The sequence below is a fragment of the Falco rusticolus genome, chromosome 3 (genome assembly GCF_015220075.1).
Source record: "Falco rusticolus isolate bFalRus1 chromosome 3, bFalRus1.pri, whole genome shotgun sequence".
In the NCBI taxonomy this organism is placed as follows: domain Eukaryota; kingdom Metazoa; phylum Chordata; class Aves; order Falconiformes; family Falconidae; genus Falco; species Falco rusticolus.
This window is the reverse complement of record NC_051189.1, coordinates 30,308,508-30,325,076: the sequence shown is the minus strand read 5'-3', so window position 1 is coordinate 30,325,076 and position 16,569 is coordinate 30,308,508. Positions and strand designations below refer to the sequence as shown.

At 48.1% G+C, this 16,569-nt stretch overlaps 2 protein-coding genes across 3 annotated transcripts in view; both read left to right on the top strand.

Annotated features, from left to right (window-relative positions):
• The first annotated feature begins 1,395 nt into the window (after window positions 1-1,395).
• On the top strand, window positions 1,396-2,688 carry LOC119144137 (protocadherin-16-like). The gene has a single exon (XM_037379072.1). It carries the CDS (start codon window positions 1,399-1,401, stop codon window positions 2,686-2,688), a length of 1,290 nt encoding a protein of 429 aa, XP_037234969.1. The 5' UTR covers window positions 1,396-1,398.
• The window catches only part of LOC119145084 (neural-cadherin-like), a 59,409-nt gene continuing 44,980 nt past the window's right edge, over window positions 2,141-16,569 (top strand). Inside the window, exon 1 of one of the 2 annotated variants that reach the window (XM_037381179.1) lies at window positions 2,141-2,428. The gene's annotated coding sequence lies outside the window, so the exon portion shown is untranslated. The remainder of the gene's footprint in view (window positions 2,429-16,569) is intronic. The other variant, XM_037381180.1, reaches the window with a different exon arrangement.

Below are 16,569 nucleotides of genomic sequence, written 5' to 3'. Positions count from 1 at the left end.
AGAGGTCCAGATCTAGCACTTGGTTGTCACCTTTGGCTGCTGCCTGTAATATTTGACTAAAGCTGATTGAAATGGTTTCAGGCTTTCTTGAGCAAAGCTTTGCTTCCAGCCTGGGTATGTCATCACTGGAACTACACCACAACTGGCAACAGACACCCCTGCCTTAACAACCTTCTGGTAAAACCAGCAAACCTGTGTTTGGAACAGCGAGAGGAAGCATTTCTAATGGAAAAATACAAAGACAGTTTGATCAGCTGGATGCAGAGGCTCAACAAAAGGCGGTTCCTAAGCTGTTCCCATCACTGTGCGAAGGGAAATGTTGTTCCTGTTTGTTAGCAGGACTGGAAGGCACTGCTGGGCCTTGTGCTTGGAGTGATGAGAACGTGAGTAATGTTTGGTTTGACAAGTTGTGGGGAGCCATTGGCTTTGGAGTGGTCTGGCTTGGATTCACACGTCCATTGATCACAATATAACCAGTGCAATGATTCCCGTGCCCAGATTGTTTTATGCATGTTTGGCAGGACTGATGGTTTTACTCGCCTGATTCAGATGGACTGTTTCAGTATTGCTCTCAAGAACAGCACACGCTATTATTTTCCCAAAATTATTTCACCCAAACCCTGAAATTTTAAATGTGACACTCGGTGCTATTGGTCACTTTGTGTGCTGAGACACATTTTGCTCTTCCCCCTTCTGCCAAAACTGCATCTTCTCTGAAGCAGCAGTAACCTGAACGTGCACTCCTGAGAGGCCACGCTTCCAAGGCAAGCCCAGCTCACATCAGGAAAATACATTTGCTTGGTCACTGCTATTTTTCGATGATTCAAGCACTCCAAGGCCCTCTCTCCTTTATGCAGGTGTTTTTTCCCCTCTGCTGCTTTTACCAGTTGCTCTTTCAGCTTGGCTGGGGATTTTCATACATGCTAAGGAAAGCCGGAGGTTTCCCGTGTTCCCGAAGTCACCTCCCGGGAAGTGCAGCTCCTCTGCTCGTAGGGGGTGGCCGGGAGCAATGGGGCTGCCAGGCAGAGGGGCCCGGCAGGAATCCTGTGGGAGCAGGGCAGGTGAGGAATCAGCCCGGAATTGCTGGACGCTTGGCGCCGGGCGGGGCGGCCCCACCCCCACCCCCACCATCACCCCCAACTCCCCTCCCACCACCCCCACCATCACCCCCACCCCCACCCCCACCATCACCCCCAGCTCCCCTCCCACCACCCCCACCATCACCCCCTCCACCACCCCCACCTCTCCTCCCACCACCCCCCCACCACCCACCCCCCGCGAGGCCGGCCTTGCCCCGTCCCCGCCCACGGCTCTGACCGGCCGCGGGGGCGGGACGGGCCTGCACGTGGCGCCGGTGCCCGCCGCGGAGCGCGGTGCAGTACCGCTCGGCTCGGCGGGATGGGCCGGGCACGACGGGGCGGCTGCGGGCGGCTTCCGCTCCTGCTGCTGCTGCTCGGCGCGGCGGCGGGGCTGGGGCGCGGCGGCGCTCCCCGCCTGCTCCGCTTCTCCGGGCAGGTGCCCGAGAACAGCCCGGCAGGGACGCGGGTGCGGGGCTTGCGGGTACCGCTGCGGAGGCTGCTGGGCCCCGGGGAGCCGGCCGGGGAGTGGGCGCTGGAGGGCGGCGGCGCATCCCGCTTCTCCCTCCAGCGGCGGGCGGGCGGCGGGCGGGGGCTGCTGCTGCTCCGCACGGCCGAGCGCCTGGACCGGGAGGCGCAGCCCGAGTACGGGCTCCGGCTGCGGCGGCGGCGGGCGGCACGGGCCCCCCGGGAGGCGCTGCTGCGGGTCCGGGTCCTGGACCGCAACGACCATCGGCCGCGCCTGCGGCTGGCGCGGCCGCTGGAGGTGGACGAGCTGGCCCCGCTGGGCACGGAGGTGGCCCGGCTCCGCGCCTCGGACGGCGACGAAGGCGCCAACGCGCGGCTCACCTACCGGCCCTGGCCGCCGGGCGCCGGCAGCCGGCAGCTCTTCGTGGTGCCCCGCAGCGGGCAGGTGCTGACGGTGGGCTCGCTGCTGGGGCTGCGCCGCCTGCGCCTCTGCGTCGCGGCCCTCGACCACGGCCGGCCGCGGCCGCTGCGCAGCCCTGCGCGGTGCCTGCGCCTGCCCGTGCGCGGGCGGCGGGCGGCGGGGCCGGGCGGCGGGGCCAGGCGGCGGCGGTGGGTGCGCTCGCTGCCGCCGCCCGAGCGGCCGCCGGGGCCCGGCTCCCGGCGCTACACGGCCCGCCTGCCCCCCGGGGCGCGGGTGGGCGACACCGTCTTCACTGTCCCGCGCAACCGCGACCGGGCGGCGGGCGGCTGGTTCGAGCTGGCGTCCCCCGGCGCCACCCCCGTGGGGGTCGACAGGGCGTCGGGGCGGCTGTACCTGCGGCGGGAGCTGCGGGCGGGCGGCCGGGCCGAGGTGCTGGTCAAGGTGCACCGCGGCGGCGGACGAGGTAGGGGCCGCGCTGCGCCGGGCGGGGGTCGCGGCAATGGCGGGGAGGGGGGGTCGCCCCGAGCGCGGGGGGAGGCACGGCGAGCGGGCACGGCCGCTGGAGGAGGTGGGGGTGCGGGGGGCCGCGGGCGGCTGTGGGAGCTGCCCCCCGGGCTGGTGGCGTGGGGATGGGGCGGCTCCTCTCCGGTACAGCCGGTGCCGCCTGCCTTCGAAGGAAGCGATGGGAACGGGGGTGGCGGTGGGCTGGGCACGTTCCTGTAAGGGTTCTTGCCGCAGCAGGTTCGCTTTTGTAGGACCGTGGTGGGGGGCCGCTCTGCGTTAACAAGCGGTTAAAGCTCGTTAAGAAAGGCACGGCTTGTCTTCGAGCGGGGGGACTCCGCAGAGCTGTTCGCTGTGGTCCTCCGTGACCTGGGAGGGGAGAGGTGGCTCTGCCCCGGCAGCGCGGGGACAGACCTGCGGCCGCCTGGGGACCCCCCTGCGGGAGCGGTGCGGGGGTCAGCTGCGGCACGGGCAGGGGAGGGGGCGGCTGCAAAACAGCCGTCAGGGAGCTTAGGGCAAGCGAAAACTCAAGTCAGAATCTGGTATCCTAGGAGGTGGCGTAGGGTACTAATTGGGGACGTCGTTAGACCGCTGTGTAAATCCTCTGTACACTGATAGCTTCTGGGCTGTGTAGTTCTCCTAGTAACACAGCAAAGGGAATGGCTGGACTTGTTAAACTCCTTAAACCATGTTAAGCTTGAGGTGTTACGGCTACAGGGGCTGTCCTTTCCACCTGTTACTTTCACCTTACTCGGAGTAAGTTTTATGGTGTGTTTGTCACTGTAGCTCAGGTCTCTGTTAATGTTACTGGTTATCATTTGCTTGAGGTTTGTTGTTTTGGGTTTTTTTCTTAGACGTTTACAGCTTCACTATAGGTGAATATTTACAGTTTTCTGTAAGTGGGGTTTGCAGCCTAATGCTCAGGAAATGCAAAACATAGAGCTGGGAGGAAAACAGATGTGTTGGAGTGTGCTGGGGCCTGTGATCTTTACCGTTGCACACCGAGCAGGCTGAGGATCCCTGAGCCGCCTTCCTGAGACACTCTTGCAGGAATGGGCTGTGTCATGCAAGCGAGAAACATTTAACGTAGTGAAACCACTGCACGGTATTTCTAGGTGCTAACTTTAAACAGATAGCCTGATGCTGAAAGTGGAACTTCCCATTCAAGCTAAAGATGGAGTTGGAAAGGTGACATGTTGCTTATTTATAATGAAAGCAAATAACCTTGTGAGCAGTGTTGCACACATGATTCATCGTGTTGTCCTCTCTGATCTGGTGCTGTACAGCATGTTTGTACCACTGTCTGTGCACTGGTAATATATTGACAAGAGATGAGCCTCAGGGAGAAAGAATTTGATGATCAAGTGGGACAAGGTCATTTAGACACTCCTTTAAGCTACTTTGAAAATCAAAACTACCTCATAACTTCATACAGTCGTGCACTTTGAATTTTTTTCTGGCTGCTTATTTTACAGGAAGGTAATGAAATGGTGGGAGGCTTTAAGCATCTGGTCTTTTATCTGAAGAAACCTGGTGACCTGTCTAAAGCCGAACAGAATCAACTTTGGTCTGCTCCTCATTTCTCGTGCCTCTTACTAAATATAATTAACAATGGGTCACATGGTAATCGATATTATGGAACATGTGCCAAACTTTTAATCCTCTCATTAATTGAAAAACAAAACTATTGGACCCTTATTAATTGCCATCTTTTATGTAAAAGCTGTGAATGGACTTAGGCATTTCACAGGTGCTGCTTCTCCAGTGAAGCGTGTGTCTTGGGCTTGTGTTTTTTTCAAGAAACGCAAAGCTTTTTTGGTACTTCAAAAAAAAAATAATAAAAAAGGAAGTCAGCTAGTAACTTAGAGCACTGTTTCTTGCAACTGCATTTCTAGAAAGACAAAGTGTTAATGGACACGGTTGAAATACTGAAATAAACTGCGTGTAGAGTATAGTAACCTTCAGAATCCTACCTGTTACTCAGTAATACTGATAGCAGGGATGTGTATGGGGCTGCCGTCTGTTCTGTGGGGCCACTGTAGCTGGCACTGTGAAGATACAGTTCTTCTCCCATTGAATATACACCTGGTACATGGACTGTGCATCGCAAAGAGGTTTGCATGAGTTCTGTGAATTGTCTTTACCTACACAGAGCAGTTAGCGCCTTCTTTAGGGATCTGGCAGGTTGCCTCTGTCTCTCAAAGCCTTGCTGTTCTGGGCTCCGCATGGGTGTAGTTGTGGGACTGGGACCTGGAGTTCAGACAGGACTCTGTATACAAAGATATGAGCTACAACCTGTCGTTTCCTCATTCAGATTTTCTTCTGGAATATTTAACATCCCGGAAACACTGACTGCACCATCAGAACAGTGAGTAGCCTCAGCGTGGAAGGGCTGGGGGAGCTGGGAAAGGGTTGAAAGGACCGTAGCTCCCTTTCCCTTCCAAGTCCCTCTGTTCATGCACACCTGCCCACACCTACAGGCACCTACGCAGGTTCTCATACTTGCTACCAACTTACACGGGGTGGGACACTGTGAGCCCCACTCACAGCTGTCCTTTCTGATGCTGCGATACGTACTGGTATGCACTGCGCAGAAGCTTTACATTTAGGACTTTGTCGATCATATTTCAAAAAGCAAAGGAATACAATTTCTTACCCTTGTTCTTTGACTCTAACAGACTTTGAGCTCTGTTTTGCTGCTTTTAATGTAAAAGCCTGCCATGCAGGGCTTGCAGAGCGCATGCTGCATTGGCTTGAACTAGTGAGACCTACTGGGTGATTTCCATGCTCCTGCACACACCGACACTGCAGATACAGCCCACATGCTATCAAACTGAAAACAACTGTGGTAAGAAGTCACTCCATGATCTACAAAGGGTATTTTTCTTTAACAACAAGAGAGACTCAAAAAAAAAAAAAAAAAGGCACAGCAAGACAAATCTCTTCCCCTCCTGTATGTCTGCAGTGCTCTGAAGAGTAAGCTTGAGGCTAGCAACCCTTTAAATCTGGGATGCCTCAAGACATCAAAGTGAGGTAAACACCAACAGTTAGTTTATGACTGAAATGAATAAAACAGTTATGAGGCTGTTCAGTATTTTCATGTTCTGGAAGTGAGAAGGATCTCTCATCCTCTGTTCTCTTTCAGGTGTGAAAGCAACTATTTACTACTGTAACTGAATTCCAAGGAGATGGGTCTTGAATCTGACTGAGAAGGCTGTAGCATAGTCGTGTTCTTGGGTCTTATGGTAGAATACGATCAGTATTGAACCCTTATGACTTGCTGGAAGCAAACTACATGTTAAAAAGCCATCGGTCAAATCTTGAAATTCCTGAAAATACAGCCTAGACTGCACACGGAATCATTACGTGGTTTGAGTCCCTTGGACTTCCTTAAAAAACTTCCACCAGGATGCATACTGCGAAGGGAAAACCTTTCAATCTGCATAATATGGTTTCTATAAAAACTAGCAAGTAATCCATATATGATGCTGGCTATGATTTCAAATCAAGATATAGCTTAGGGATGTTTTTTTATGGAGCCAGAAATGGCCCGTTGCTTCCTGGCACCCCCCGAAATTTTTAGAGCAAAATAAATCTGACTCCAGAAACAGAAATCTGACCTCACAATCAGGTTTGGAGGTCATACTATATGCTGGTTTGTGTTTTTTCTTCCCCCTCCTGCTATCAGACTGATTAAAAACATCTGTGGATGCCATTGCTACGCCTTCGAATTCAGGTGCTGACAAAGGAAAAGCTTGCTTCACTTAAACCATGAAACCATTTTAATGGCATGGGATCATTAGACAAAACAGCAAGCTCCTGGATGAAGGTTATTGTGTTACCCTGTCTTGTATGTATCTTTGGAGTATTCTTACTGTAAAAAAAAAAATAGATGTAAAAAAAATTTGTAAAAATACATAATGACCCAGAGGCAATAAATAAGTGGTAAGAATGTCTGATAAAGTCTATAGCTGAGAAACCAACAAGTTACAAGTGTTCTTAGTAAGGTACCTAAGAAGCTATTTAAATTACGAGAAACCCTTTATCGTGACAAGTTAAAGAGAAAAACAAGAGACCTTCAAAATAGAATATTCAGCCCTTTATTCTTAAGGTTAACATCTTAAATCCTTTTATATAGCCCATATATTTTAATATTTCTGAGTTTTTATTACATTACAACAGCAGGAAGGCATTTAAAAATCTGTTTTAGATGCAGATCAAAGCTGTACCATGCCAGAAATATCCCTGCATCCTCTTAGTGTTGTCTCATGCTTCAAGAACTCCGTGCGGTGCACGGCAGGGTTTAATTTTTGTGTACCGGCAGGAGCTGGCTCATCTGCAGCCGCCTTTTCACACCTGCATGACATGCAGGAGGCCCAAAATTCACGCATACCATATTTGCGCAAGCAGCTTGTTCATTTAAGCATCCCTAGTCAGACGTGCATGTAGCCTTCTCATAGGGAACATGACTCTGAAGTAGAATTGAACTTGCTCTTGCTCGTGCATCTCTGATGGGCATGGGAAGTTGTCCTCGCTGGAGAGCAGTGATGGCTTCTCAGCAGGCATTTTGGTGCAGGCATCAGTGTTTCCTTGCTAAAGCAGTCAGACCCTGGGTAGCGTGTAACTCAACAGTACTGAAATTTTAGCCTGAGCAGTGAGGTTGGCATGCTAGTGGAAACTGTCCAAAATTTAAGAGAAAGTAAAGCAGAAAGTTTTAAAAAAAACCTTTAAAAACTTGACCTGAGGAAACAAGCTGATGGAAGGGACTTGGGGTTCCGGTCCTATAACTATACACTTCTCCCTGCTTTGTGCATTGCTGATGGAAAGATCTAACAGCAGCACTTGGTGACAGCAGAGTCAGGAGCAGTTTGTGCCTATGACTATGGATGGTCTTGCTTTACATCAGTTGGGGCAGCTGAGCTTTTGCCTGAGTAAAGGGATGCTATACACAGGGAACAGACATCTGCTTTGTGAAAGAGGAGTAGCAAAGCAGTGAGGGCTATGTCTGTGGAAGGGGAAGATTAGAAATTTGTTATGTGAGGAGAACTGGAAGGTACGCTATCGACTCTACCTTTTCATTTCTTACAACACATCATAGTAGTCAGCACTGCTCCTTTGGAGGCGGCTGCCCCAAACGCACCTCTGAGTGCTGTGGTCCATCCTTATCAACAGTGCATGTGCTGCTGGGTCTGAGGTGCATCTCTCACAGTTACATCCAATGGTGTTAACAAGAAATATTGCTACAACTTTTTTTGGCATCTTTTTGTACACATAAACCATACTTTGGCTTTTCAATAAATATTGGTATTTTGCTGCTGACAGTAACTTTTTAAGTGTTTGGAAAGAAGTTAGTCCACTCAAAATATGGTCACAGGAACAGCTCTTACTGCATAAAGCCTCAGCAAGCAACTTTTTTGTTTTAAAAACATTTGAACAAACTTCAGGGAGAAGAAATTTACTTAGTTAAAGGACAACGCTGGAAAATGCCTGTAGTTTTTCCACAGAAAGACTGGGGCTGGAAGCGAGGTGGTTCCTAATGGCTGGAGCAGGTTCTGCCATAGCCTCTCAGGAAGGGGATCTTTTATGCCCCACACAAACTACTTTAAAATTACTAAGTGTCGCTTTCATGAGGAAGAGTAGGTGCTGTGTTGTGTGGGATGACGGGAAGGCAGAGGCAGCGACTGGGAGCTTGTCCAGTCGTAGGCACCTCAAAGGATGTTGGGTGTCTGTAGTGATGCTGCCCTTATGAAAAATGTTTAGGAGTCCTCCTAGAATTTGGCTACGCATTTTGAGCGTCTTTTTTCATTGGCAGACAAGAGACCTTGCAGTTAATTTCACTTCAGTGACATAAGTACAGCTTGCTTTCTGTTACTGGCCTGTGCTGCACCACACAAATGTCTATTTTGTCTGTGTCGGATCACCTCTTTTCTGAAATACTGACCGAAGGGTGGAAGATGGAAGTCATGGGGGGTGGAAACAAACCCAAAAAACATACCCATCCTTCCTATCAACAGTAAAAGCTGAATGATCTGCAGAGAGACGCAACTTTTAAATGCCAAGATTGTAGCTGTGTCTTCTTGTACTTTCCTTATTTAAAAAAATATAAAAATCCCCCAAATGTCTTCTGTACTGCTGACTCCTCAGCTATTCTTACTATGTCATCATGGCCTGACTTCCTCACCAACTGACATGCCTGCAAATAATTACGGGTTGTATAGTATTTAATAGCATCTTTTAAGGGCAATTAGTAGGCTGTTTATATGGCGAGCTGTAATAATATTTACTTTTTTTAAGGAAGAATCCTGTCACCTGGAATCTTTTGAGATCCTCTAAATAATTGTACTTCCCACCTTCTCTGTGGTGCTGTGAAGGGTTTGTAATTCTTGTGGTTTGGTGGTAAGGGGCAGCTGTTGGCAGATACAGTAGATTTAAGGGTTGAGGCAAAGACGCTGCTTCTGTAATCACGGGTCTGATAGTGCTTCAGAGCCTTCCTCTGGAAACAAACAAAAAAAATTAAACTGATTTTAAAAACTAGAGGATGACACCACAGTCAGGCTTTAAAGGCTAGGGCAGATGATGCCGTAGCAGTAAAGATACAATAGATTTTGAAGTCCTGATCCTGTATCTGCCTGAAGCTTTTTCCTGTGATGCACGGACATCTGCCTGCAGAGATGTCTTTGCTGCCCAGGGAATGCTGTAGGTGTCTCAGATACCCAGTGTGATGGAGGTACCCACTGTAGCTTTGCATTCACACAGAAAGTGAAAAATTGGCTGAAGATTTGTCTTTGCTGCCTGTGTATGTGCTAACACCTGCAAATGCCTTTAAGCTCTGATGGTCCCACTAGATAAGTCTACAGGTAGTATAGAGGTAAGGAAGACCTTGCCTCCTAAAACTGGGAGAGGTGGCGTATGAGTAGAAAACATGTCCAAGTGCTGGTGTATGTTAAGGAATATGTCACAAAAATAATGCAAAGTGACCTCTGCAAGCTGGTCTGTCAAGCTTGCTGGTTGTGGTTAACCAAGGAGGGAAAAACTGAAACCCACTGACGTAGCTTTAGATGAGGTGGTTGGTACAGTCACGTTGCCCAGCTGTTCTGTGGCTGTGGGCTGTTCATCCACAAGCTGATGCAGTGGTTTGTGGGCTTTCAAGGGCGTAAACAGTCCTATTCCCCTAACCATGAGGGTAAGGATATTACCTTGCCTTCAAGGCATGGCCCTCTCTACTTAGTCTGACATGAGTCCAGTTGGTGTGCTAGCATGTTAGTCGGGGATATGATACCCCTGAACATTGTACCCAAACCTTAGGAGTATTTGTGAGAACTCAAATCTGTTAACAGACACTTCACCCTCAGGAATCTCTCTCATCGGTGTTTGGGGTGGAGCTGACCCATCATTTTCATGACAGCAGAGTAGCTGTACTAAAACTGCCCCCATATAACTTTTCTTGAGAGAGTTGGAGAAAATAAATTAATAAAATTAAGGCTTTTACTTTGGAGAGGGGACCTGTGCTGTGAAGGCTTTCCCCGCTGTGAGAGCTCTTCCTTGCCCCCACGCTTCTCCCAGCAGGGATGTCAGCAGGTGCTGTAGCTGGGGCAGATGTACGAGCATCACAGGTGTTGCTGACTGGATGGCTCATCGACACCAAGTAAAAGCCTCTTTTCATTTCTCTCAGTGGGCACCTTTATTTGGGATGCCCATCTTCTGTCCAGCTGGTGACTTCCATGAAGCTTGTAGGAACAAACTGGCCACCAGATTCAAAAGCCACTTGGGCAGGACAGATGGGGCACAGCAGACAGCATGACTGTGTAAATATCTCTTCTTTAGGCTAAAAGGCATTTCTAAAAATGATGGTCAAGTCTGGTTAATGATTAATTACAGCTATAAGGCATTTTGTTGGAAGTTTAAATACCCTGAAGTAGATTATTCCTACGTATGCTTCAGTTGTGGGGAAATTTCTGAAAGGCACAAAAAAACACATGGGAGAGTTTTCATGAGGCATATCCATATGTATTTTAATTTATTTTTTCAGATTAAATTCTTTTCTATAGTGTTTGTAGGATAGTGCATAGTGGATAAGGACTGGATTGCAGGTGCTTTGAGGACAGGGATGCGTAAGGTTCAATTTACGTGATACTTAACACAGTGACTCAATCTTGCCTGATCCTCAGGTAGTACTGGAGTACACATGACTGACCATAATGACAAAACCGAGACCGGAATACTCAAAAGCATCTTGAATTTTAAAATCTTTGTCATTAGTCAAGGATAGTGATTAGAAACTGGGGCACCAGTGTGTCTCACAACCATAGAACATCTAGTTATGAAAAAGGCTGATGCACTGGCATTTGTGATTTGCAAGGTGGTTTATGTGAAGCTGTTTTACAAAATCTGAGTGAGAAAAGTGAAAAGTGCTTAAAAGAAAATGAAAAAATCCCAAGAAAAAAAGTGCCAAACAAAAAAAAGGAGACATTTTCATCTAATCTCATGCCAGTATTTCATGACAGTAAAGGTGAATTGGTTGTCTGTAGCTTCAGAGGGGCATAAAAGCTGCTTCTCAGTGCTTCTTCCATGATGCCTGTGGTTTAAACAATTTGGGGGGGGGGTGGGGTGTTCACCCTGTTTCTAGCCCCATTGACTTGCACAGATGTCAGCGATGACAGTGGGGAGCTTTTTCTCTGCTCTCCCAGAAGAGCAGGAGGCCTTGTCTCCTTGTCCTCTTTGCTTTAGCCTGGTCAAGGGGATGGGGCTGCTGATGGAAGTGTTCATCCTTGTCCATAGCTTATCTTTAAATCACTCTGTTGGAGGGGAGGTGTGAAGTAGAGTATCTTTAAACTGAAAGCATTGCAGTTTCCAATTACTCTTGTGTTCTCTCTCATTTTCCTGCACAAATCCCCTTTATTTTTCTTCCCTTGATCTTTTCTGAGGCTCCTCAGATCTGTTATATGTTTGGGAAACTAGAGTGTGAGCTGCACACTGTAACTCCTGGTCACTGTAACGTTAAACGTTAAAAAAAACAACCAAACAACAAACCAAAAAAATTCTAATTTATTTGGCCAAGGAGAGTCTGGTCTCCGCTACAGATCTCAGAAATAGGGGGTAGTTCCCGCATCTTCACCTTGAAGTGCAGTGTTAATGCAGCACGCTCCGCCATTTTACATTTTCATTTTACTCATGTAAATTGTAATTTAGAAGGAAAATTGCAAATTTATAGGACGAGCATTTATAGGACTTCTAGGACAAGTGATATTTATATGTATGTACACGCACAATTTTGTATGATATCTGAGATAGAAGTTTATTAACTTATTCAGTGCATCAGGTGTTTTCTGGCAATTACATTCTTTTTCATTTGAGGAAATACTGGTCTTTTGAAACTAATTTTGGGGTTTGGACCTGAAGATGACAAGGGTTTCTTAGCTGTGACAGTAACCATTTCTCAGGTGTAGATTTCCCAGTGAGGGTGCAGTAGTGAGCCAAAGCTCCTGTTGTCTTGCCCTGCCGCTGAGGGTAACAGTGTGGCCTGATAGGGGCTGTGTAGGCAGCCAGCCTTGATGTCCTGTTCCAAGCTGGGTACTTCAGAAATGTCTTCACATACCATGCTATCTCTTTTACATTCAAATGATTCATTTTGCCAGAGGGGATATAAGCAGAACCTAAAGTACCATTTTTTGTGCACATTTTTTAGTTCTCAGCTTCCCAATACTATTCCATCAAATTCACATCAGTCAGCACAGCTCTAATCCTCATCTTGGGAAAAGAAAATCGGTTCTGTCATGTTTCCTCCTTCTGTTAAGGGAGGAAAATAAATTATTAAAGGAACATGGAATTAATATAAGCTTACAAGAAAAGCCACTTGCTGTTTAAAAACCTTTTCCAGTTCTTTCTTTGCTTTCATGCCCTTGTCCAAGGATGGCACAGGTATATCTGCTCTGATGTGCTGAAGTGTGTTTAGTTCTACAAAAAAGAGAGTTAGCAGCTCTTCATTGCATGGATAGACATGTTCCCCCATCCCTGCACTTGCTACACTCTTAACTCTTACTTAAAGTTCCTCTTAGTTGGTGGTTTGTTGACATCCCTGACATGCCTTCCTTATATATAAGCTAGGTGTAAAGTTGAAGTCTTGGGGATATGCTAGTATCTCCAGGAAAAGCAGCCCCCCTTAATATTCAATTATAGTCAACAATATAATATTTACTATTCAGTTATATTAATATTCAATTAATAATATTCTTAATGTTCTTAATATTAAATAATAACCAATTGTAGGAGGTTCAACCAGGCTCAGTGCCGGGCCCTGCCCTTGGGTCACAGCAGCCCCAGGCAGCGCTGCAGGCTGGGGCAGAGCGGCTGGGAAGCTGCCTGGGGGAAAAGGGCCTGGGGGAGCTGGCTGACGGCCGGCTGGGCATGAGCCAGCAGTGTGCCCGGGGGGCAAGGGGGGCCACAGCATCCTGGCCTGTATCAGAAACTGTGTGGCCAGCAGGACCAGGGCGGTGATCGTCCCCCTGCACTGGGCACTGGTGAGGTCACACCTCGAATCCTGGGTTCAGGTTTGGGCCCCTCGCTTCAGGGAGGGACATTGAGGTGCTGGAGCGTGTCCAGAGAAGGGCAACGGAGCTGGTGAAGGGTCTGGAGCACAGGTCTTGTGAGGAGCGGCTGAGGGAGCTGGGGTTGTTCAGCCTGGAGAGGAGGAGGCTCAGGGGAGACCTTATCGCTCTCTACAGCTACCTGAGAGGAGGTTGTAGGTGCGTGGGGGTCGGTGTCTTCTCCCAGATAACAAGCGAGAGGACAAGAGGAAACGGCCTCAAGTTGTGCCAGGGGAGGTTCAGTTTGGATATTAGAAAAAATTTCTTCTCTGAGAGGAGGGTTGTAAAGCATTGGAACAGGCTGCCCTGGGAAGTGCTGGAGTCATCATCCCTGGAGGTGTTTAAAAAATGCATAGATATGGTGCTTAGGGACATGGTTGAGTGACGGACTTGGCAGTCCTGGGTTCACAGTTGGACTCAATGATCTTAAAGGTCTTCTCCAACCTAAATGATTCTATGGTTCTCTTCTAGACTGATCATACCAAGACCCTTTGCAATGCATGGTGCAGAATCCAGGTGGTTTATCCTGTTGATAGTCTCATTTCACAGCCTATGGAGCCTGGTTTCCTGATTATTTCCTTCCTTTCACTGGATGATTCATATTGACAAAATGGGTGAGCTGCAACATCACTGGGTGATGTTGCATTTTGATTTAATAGGATGCTGCAGTTGTGCCAGTGGAACAAAATAAAACAGTATTGATTTCGGAGGCTTGATCTGTTAATGCCTTTGCAGTTACAACAGTTGAAAAACCAATGCATTGCTAGGCAAAACCCCTACTTTACCAAGACTAGTTTTGTTTCACTGACTTGTTCCATGTCAGTGCAATACTGTTCCATAGAATTTGATTGCCATGCTTCTGTAACATCTTAAAATCCTTGTTTCTTCACATATGGTGTATGTGCAAAGGGGAGCTACCAGAACAGAAATGGCCATAGCCCTGAGTAGCGACACCTCATCATGCTGCTTCTGAACAGCTTTTCCTAAATGATGGGAAAATTAATGCTGATTGATTGACCTCCTGTTAGTCTCCAGACCATGTTCAGCACTTTTTTTAGGGTTTTGGACTTGCTTCAACTCAGATCTGACCTTTGTAACAATCTTCCATTTACTCCCTGCTAGAATTAGAGCTCTGATGTCTGTATGCAGATTACCCAGGCTGTTTTGTCAGCATGCTTGCAGGTTGCTTCCATTTAAGTTTTGTTTGCTTACATGGAGAGAACTGCTTCAAGCCTGAAAAGCCAAAATATATGCTGAGAGGCTGAAGGAGTGAGCCAGGTCTCAGCTGCAGAAAGATGTTCTACCTGATAGCTGAAGTTTATTACCAACTGCTGCTGTACCACAGCCCTCCAGGTCTGGCCTCATCCTACACTCATCCTTTCATGTGTTGTGCTGGCAGTTTCTAGGGTGGTGTTCACTCCTTCCCTCACTTTTTACCTTGAAGCACACAGCAAAGAAAAACAAAAGGTCCAAGGAACGTTTATGCTAGAAATTCTCTTGGGCTGCTGGGGAAAAAGTGACACGTGAACACGTAATCTTCAGAAATCAATGAGATGCAAAGGCTGAAGGGCAGGGGTATTAAAGTATGATGGAAAGGGTTTAACAATGTTGCTGTACCGGGCCCCAGCCTAGAGGCAGGCTTTGCTATAACGAAGTGATTGCTGGCAGATATTTGTCTAGTGAGGTCTTAAAGATCTCATTGATGGATGCTCTCTCACGTCTCCAACCTCTATCAAATGCTGCATTATCCTTATAATTAAAAATTGCTGGGGGATTCTTCCCCTACACCCCCACCCCCCAAACATCTAATGCACATCTTTTCCTTGGGAATGAGTTTGTTACTTTTTGTTTCATGGGGTAGGGGACAGCTGACTGACTTCATACATCAGTCTTATAGTACTGTTAGCATGTCCCTTGCAGCCTCCTGAAAATCTCCAGGTCTTTCCACCTTTCTTGACAGACGATGTTTTTTGGTTGTGCTCTTTGGTCTTCTGTGGACACTTGCCAGCTGGCCCACATCTTTCCTGAAATCCCATCCCCAGAACTTTGGTTCACTGGCACAAGTTGCCTGGGGAGGTTGTGGAGTCTCCCTCCTTGGAGATATTCAAAAGCCATGTGGGCATGGTCCTGAGCAACCAGCTTCAGGTAGCCCTGCTGGAGCAGGTTGGTTGGACCAGATCACCCCCAGAAGTACCTGCCAACCTCAGCCATCCTGTGAGCCTGTGGTCGGAGGCTTTGCTAGTGTCACAGTTTTACCAAGGTTCAGCAAGGTCTGAACATGAGCCAGCAGTGTGCCCAGTGGCCAAGAAGACCAGTTACATCCTGGTCTGTATCAGAAACAGTGTGGTCAGCAGGACCAGGGCAGTGATCGTCCCCCTGTACTCGGTACTGGTGAGGCCTCACCTCGAACACTGTGTTCAGGTTTGGGCCCCTCGCTGCAAGAGGGACGTTGAGGTGCTGGAGCGTGTCCAGAGAAGGGCAACGGAGCTGGTGAAGGGTCTGGAGCACAGGTCTTGTGAGGAGCGGCTGAGGGAGCTGGGGTTGTTTAGTCTGGAGAGGAGGAGGCTCAGGGGAGACCTTATCGCTCTCTACAGCTGCCTGAGAGGAGGTTGTAGGTGCGTGGGGGTCGGTGTCTTCTCCCAGATAACAAGCGAGAGGACAAGAGGAAACGGCCTCAAGTTGTGCCAGGGGAGGTTCAGTTTGGATATTAGAAAAAATTTCTTCTCTGAGAGGGTTGTCAAGCATTGGAACAGGCTGCCCTGGGAAGTGCTGGAGTCACCATCCCTGGAGGTATTTAAAGTATGTATAGACGTGGCACTTAGGGACATGCCTTTGGTGAACTTGGCAGTGTTAAGTTTATGGTTGGACTCAATGATCTCAAAGGTCTTCTCCAACCTAAGTGATTCTATGATTCTATTTAAATAGACATTTCAGTGAGGGGGGAGATGAAGTTTTCATCAAAGCTCAGAAGATTATCAATAATTTGAACAACACAAATTCTTCCCCTGCTGTGGTGTCCTGAACTCAGGGAATTTTATTCCCTTGTCTGTCTTTTTTGAAGCATAAAGCAATGGTTTAGGACTGATACTTGGTGGGGTTTACAATTCCTACAGTGGGACTAGGACCTTGTTATTGATTGGTATTTAACACTTGGATCACCTACATGGGGCAATATTAAGGAATTAGCTGTATAATTATAATTGAAATCATCTCTTTCACAAAATGGGAAAAATGCTGAACTAGATACTAATCTCCACATAGTTTAGAACTGCCTGAATCAGACCAATGAATGAACAATATTTTTAAATGCTGTCTGCCTACAAGTTTTTGTCGTGTTACTTGGCCCTAGCAAGATGACACTGCCTATGGCTGGGTTAATTAAGAGGTGCGTTTCTCAACTCTCCCTCTTGGCTATGGATAAAATACTGATGGCAGCCACGGCTCTTGTGAGCCACTATCTTGTGCTGAGGGCTGTGGCTTGTGTTACACCGAGCAACACAGGGAAAAAAATTCTTAAAGG

Excerpts from the sequence above, each read along its gene's own strand:
- LOC119144137 (XM_037379072.1), top strand. The coding sequence starts at position 1,399 with ATGGGCCGGGCACGACGGGGCGGCTGCGGGCGGCTTCCGCTCCTGCTG.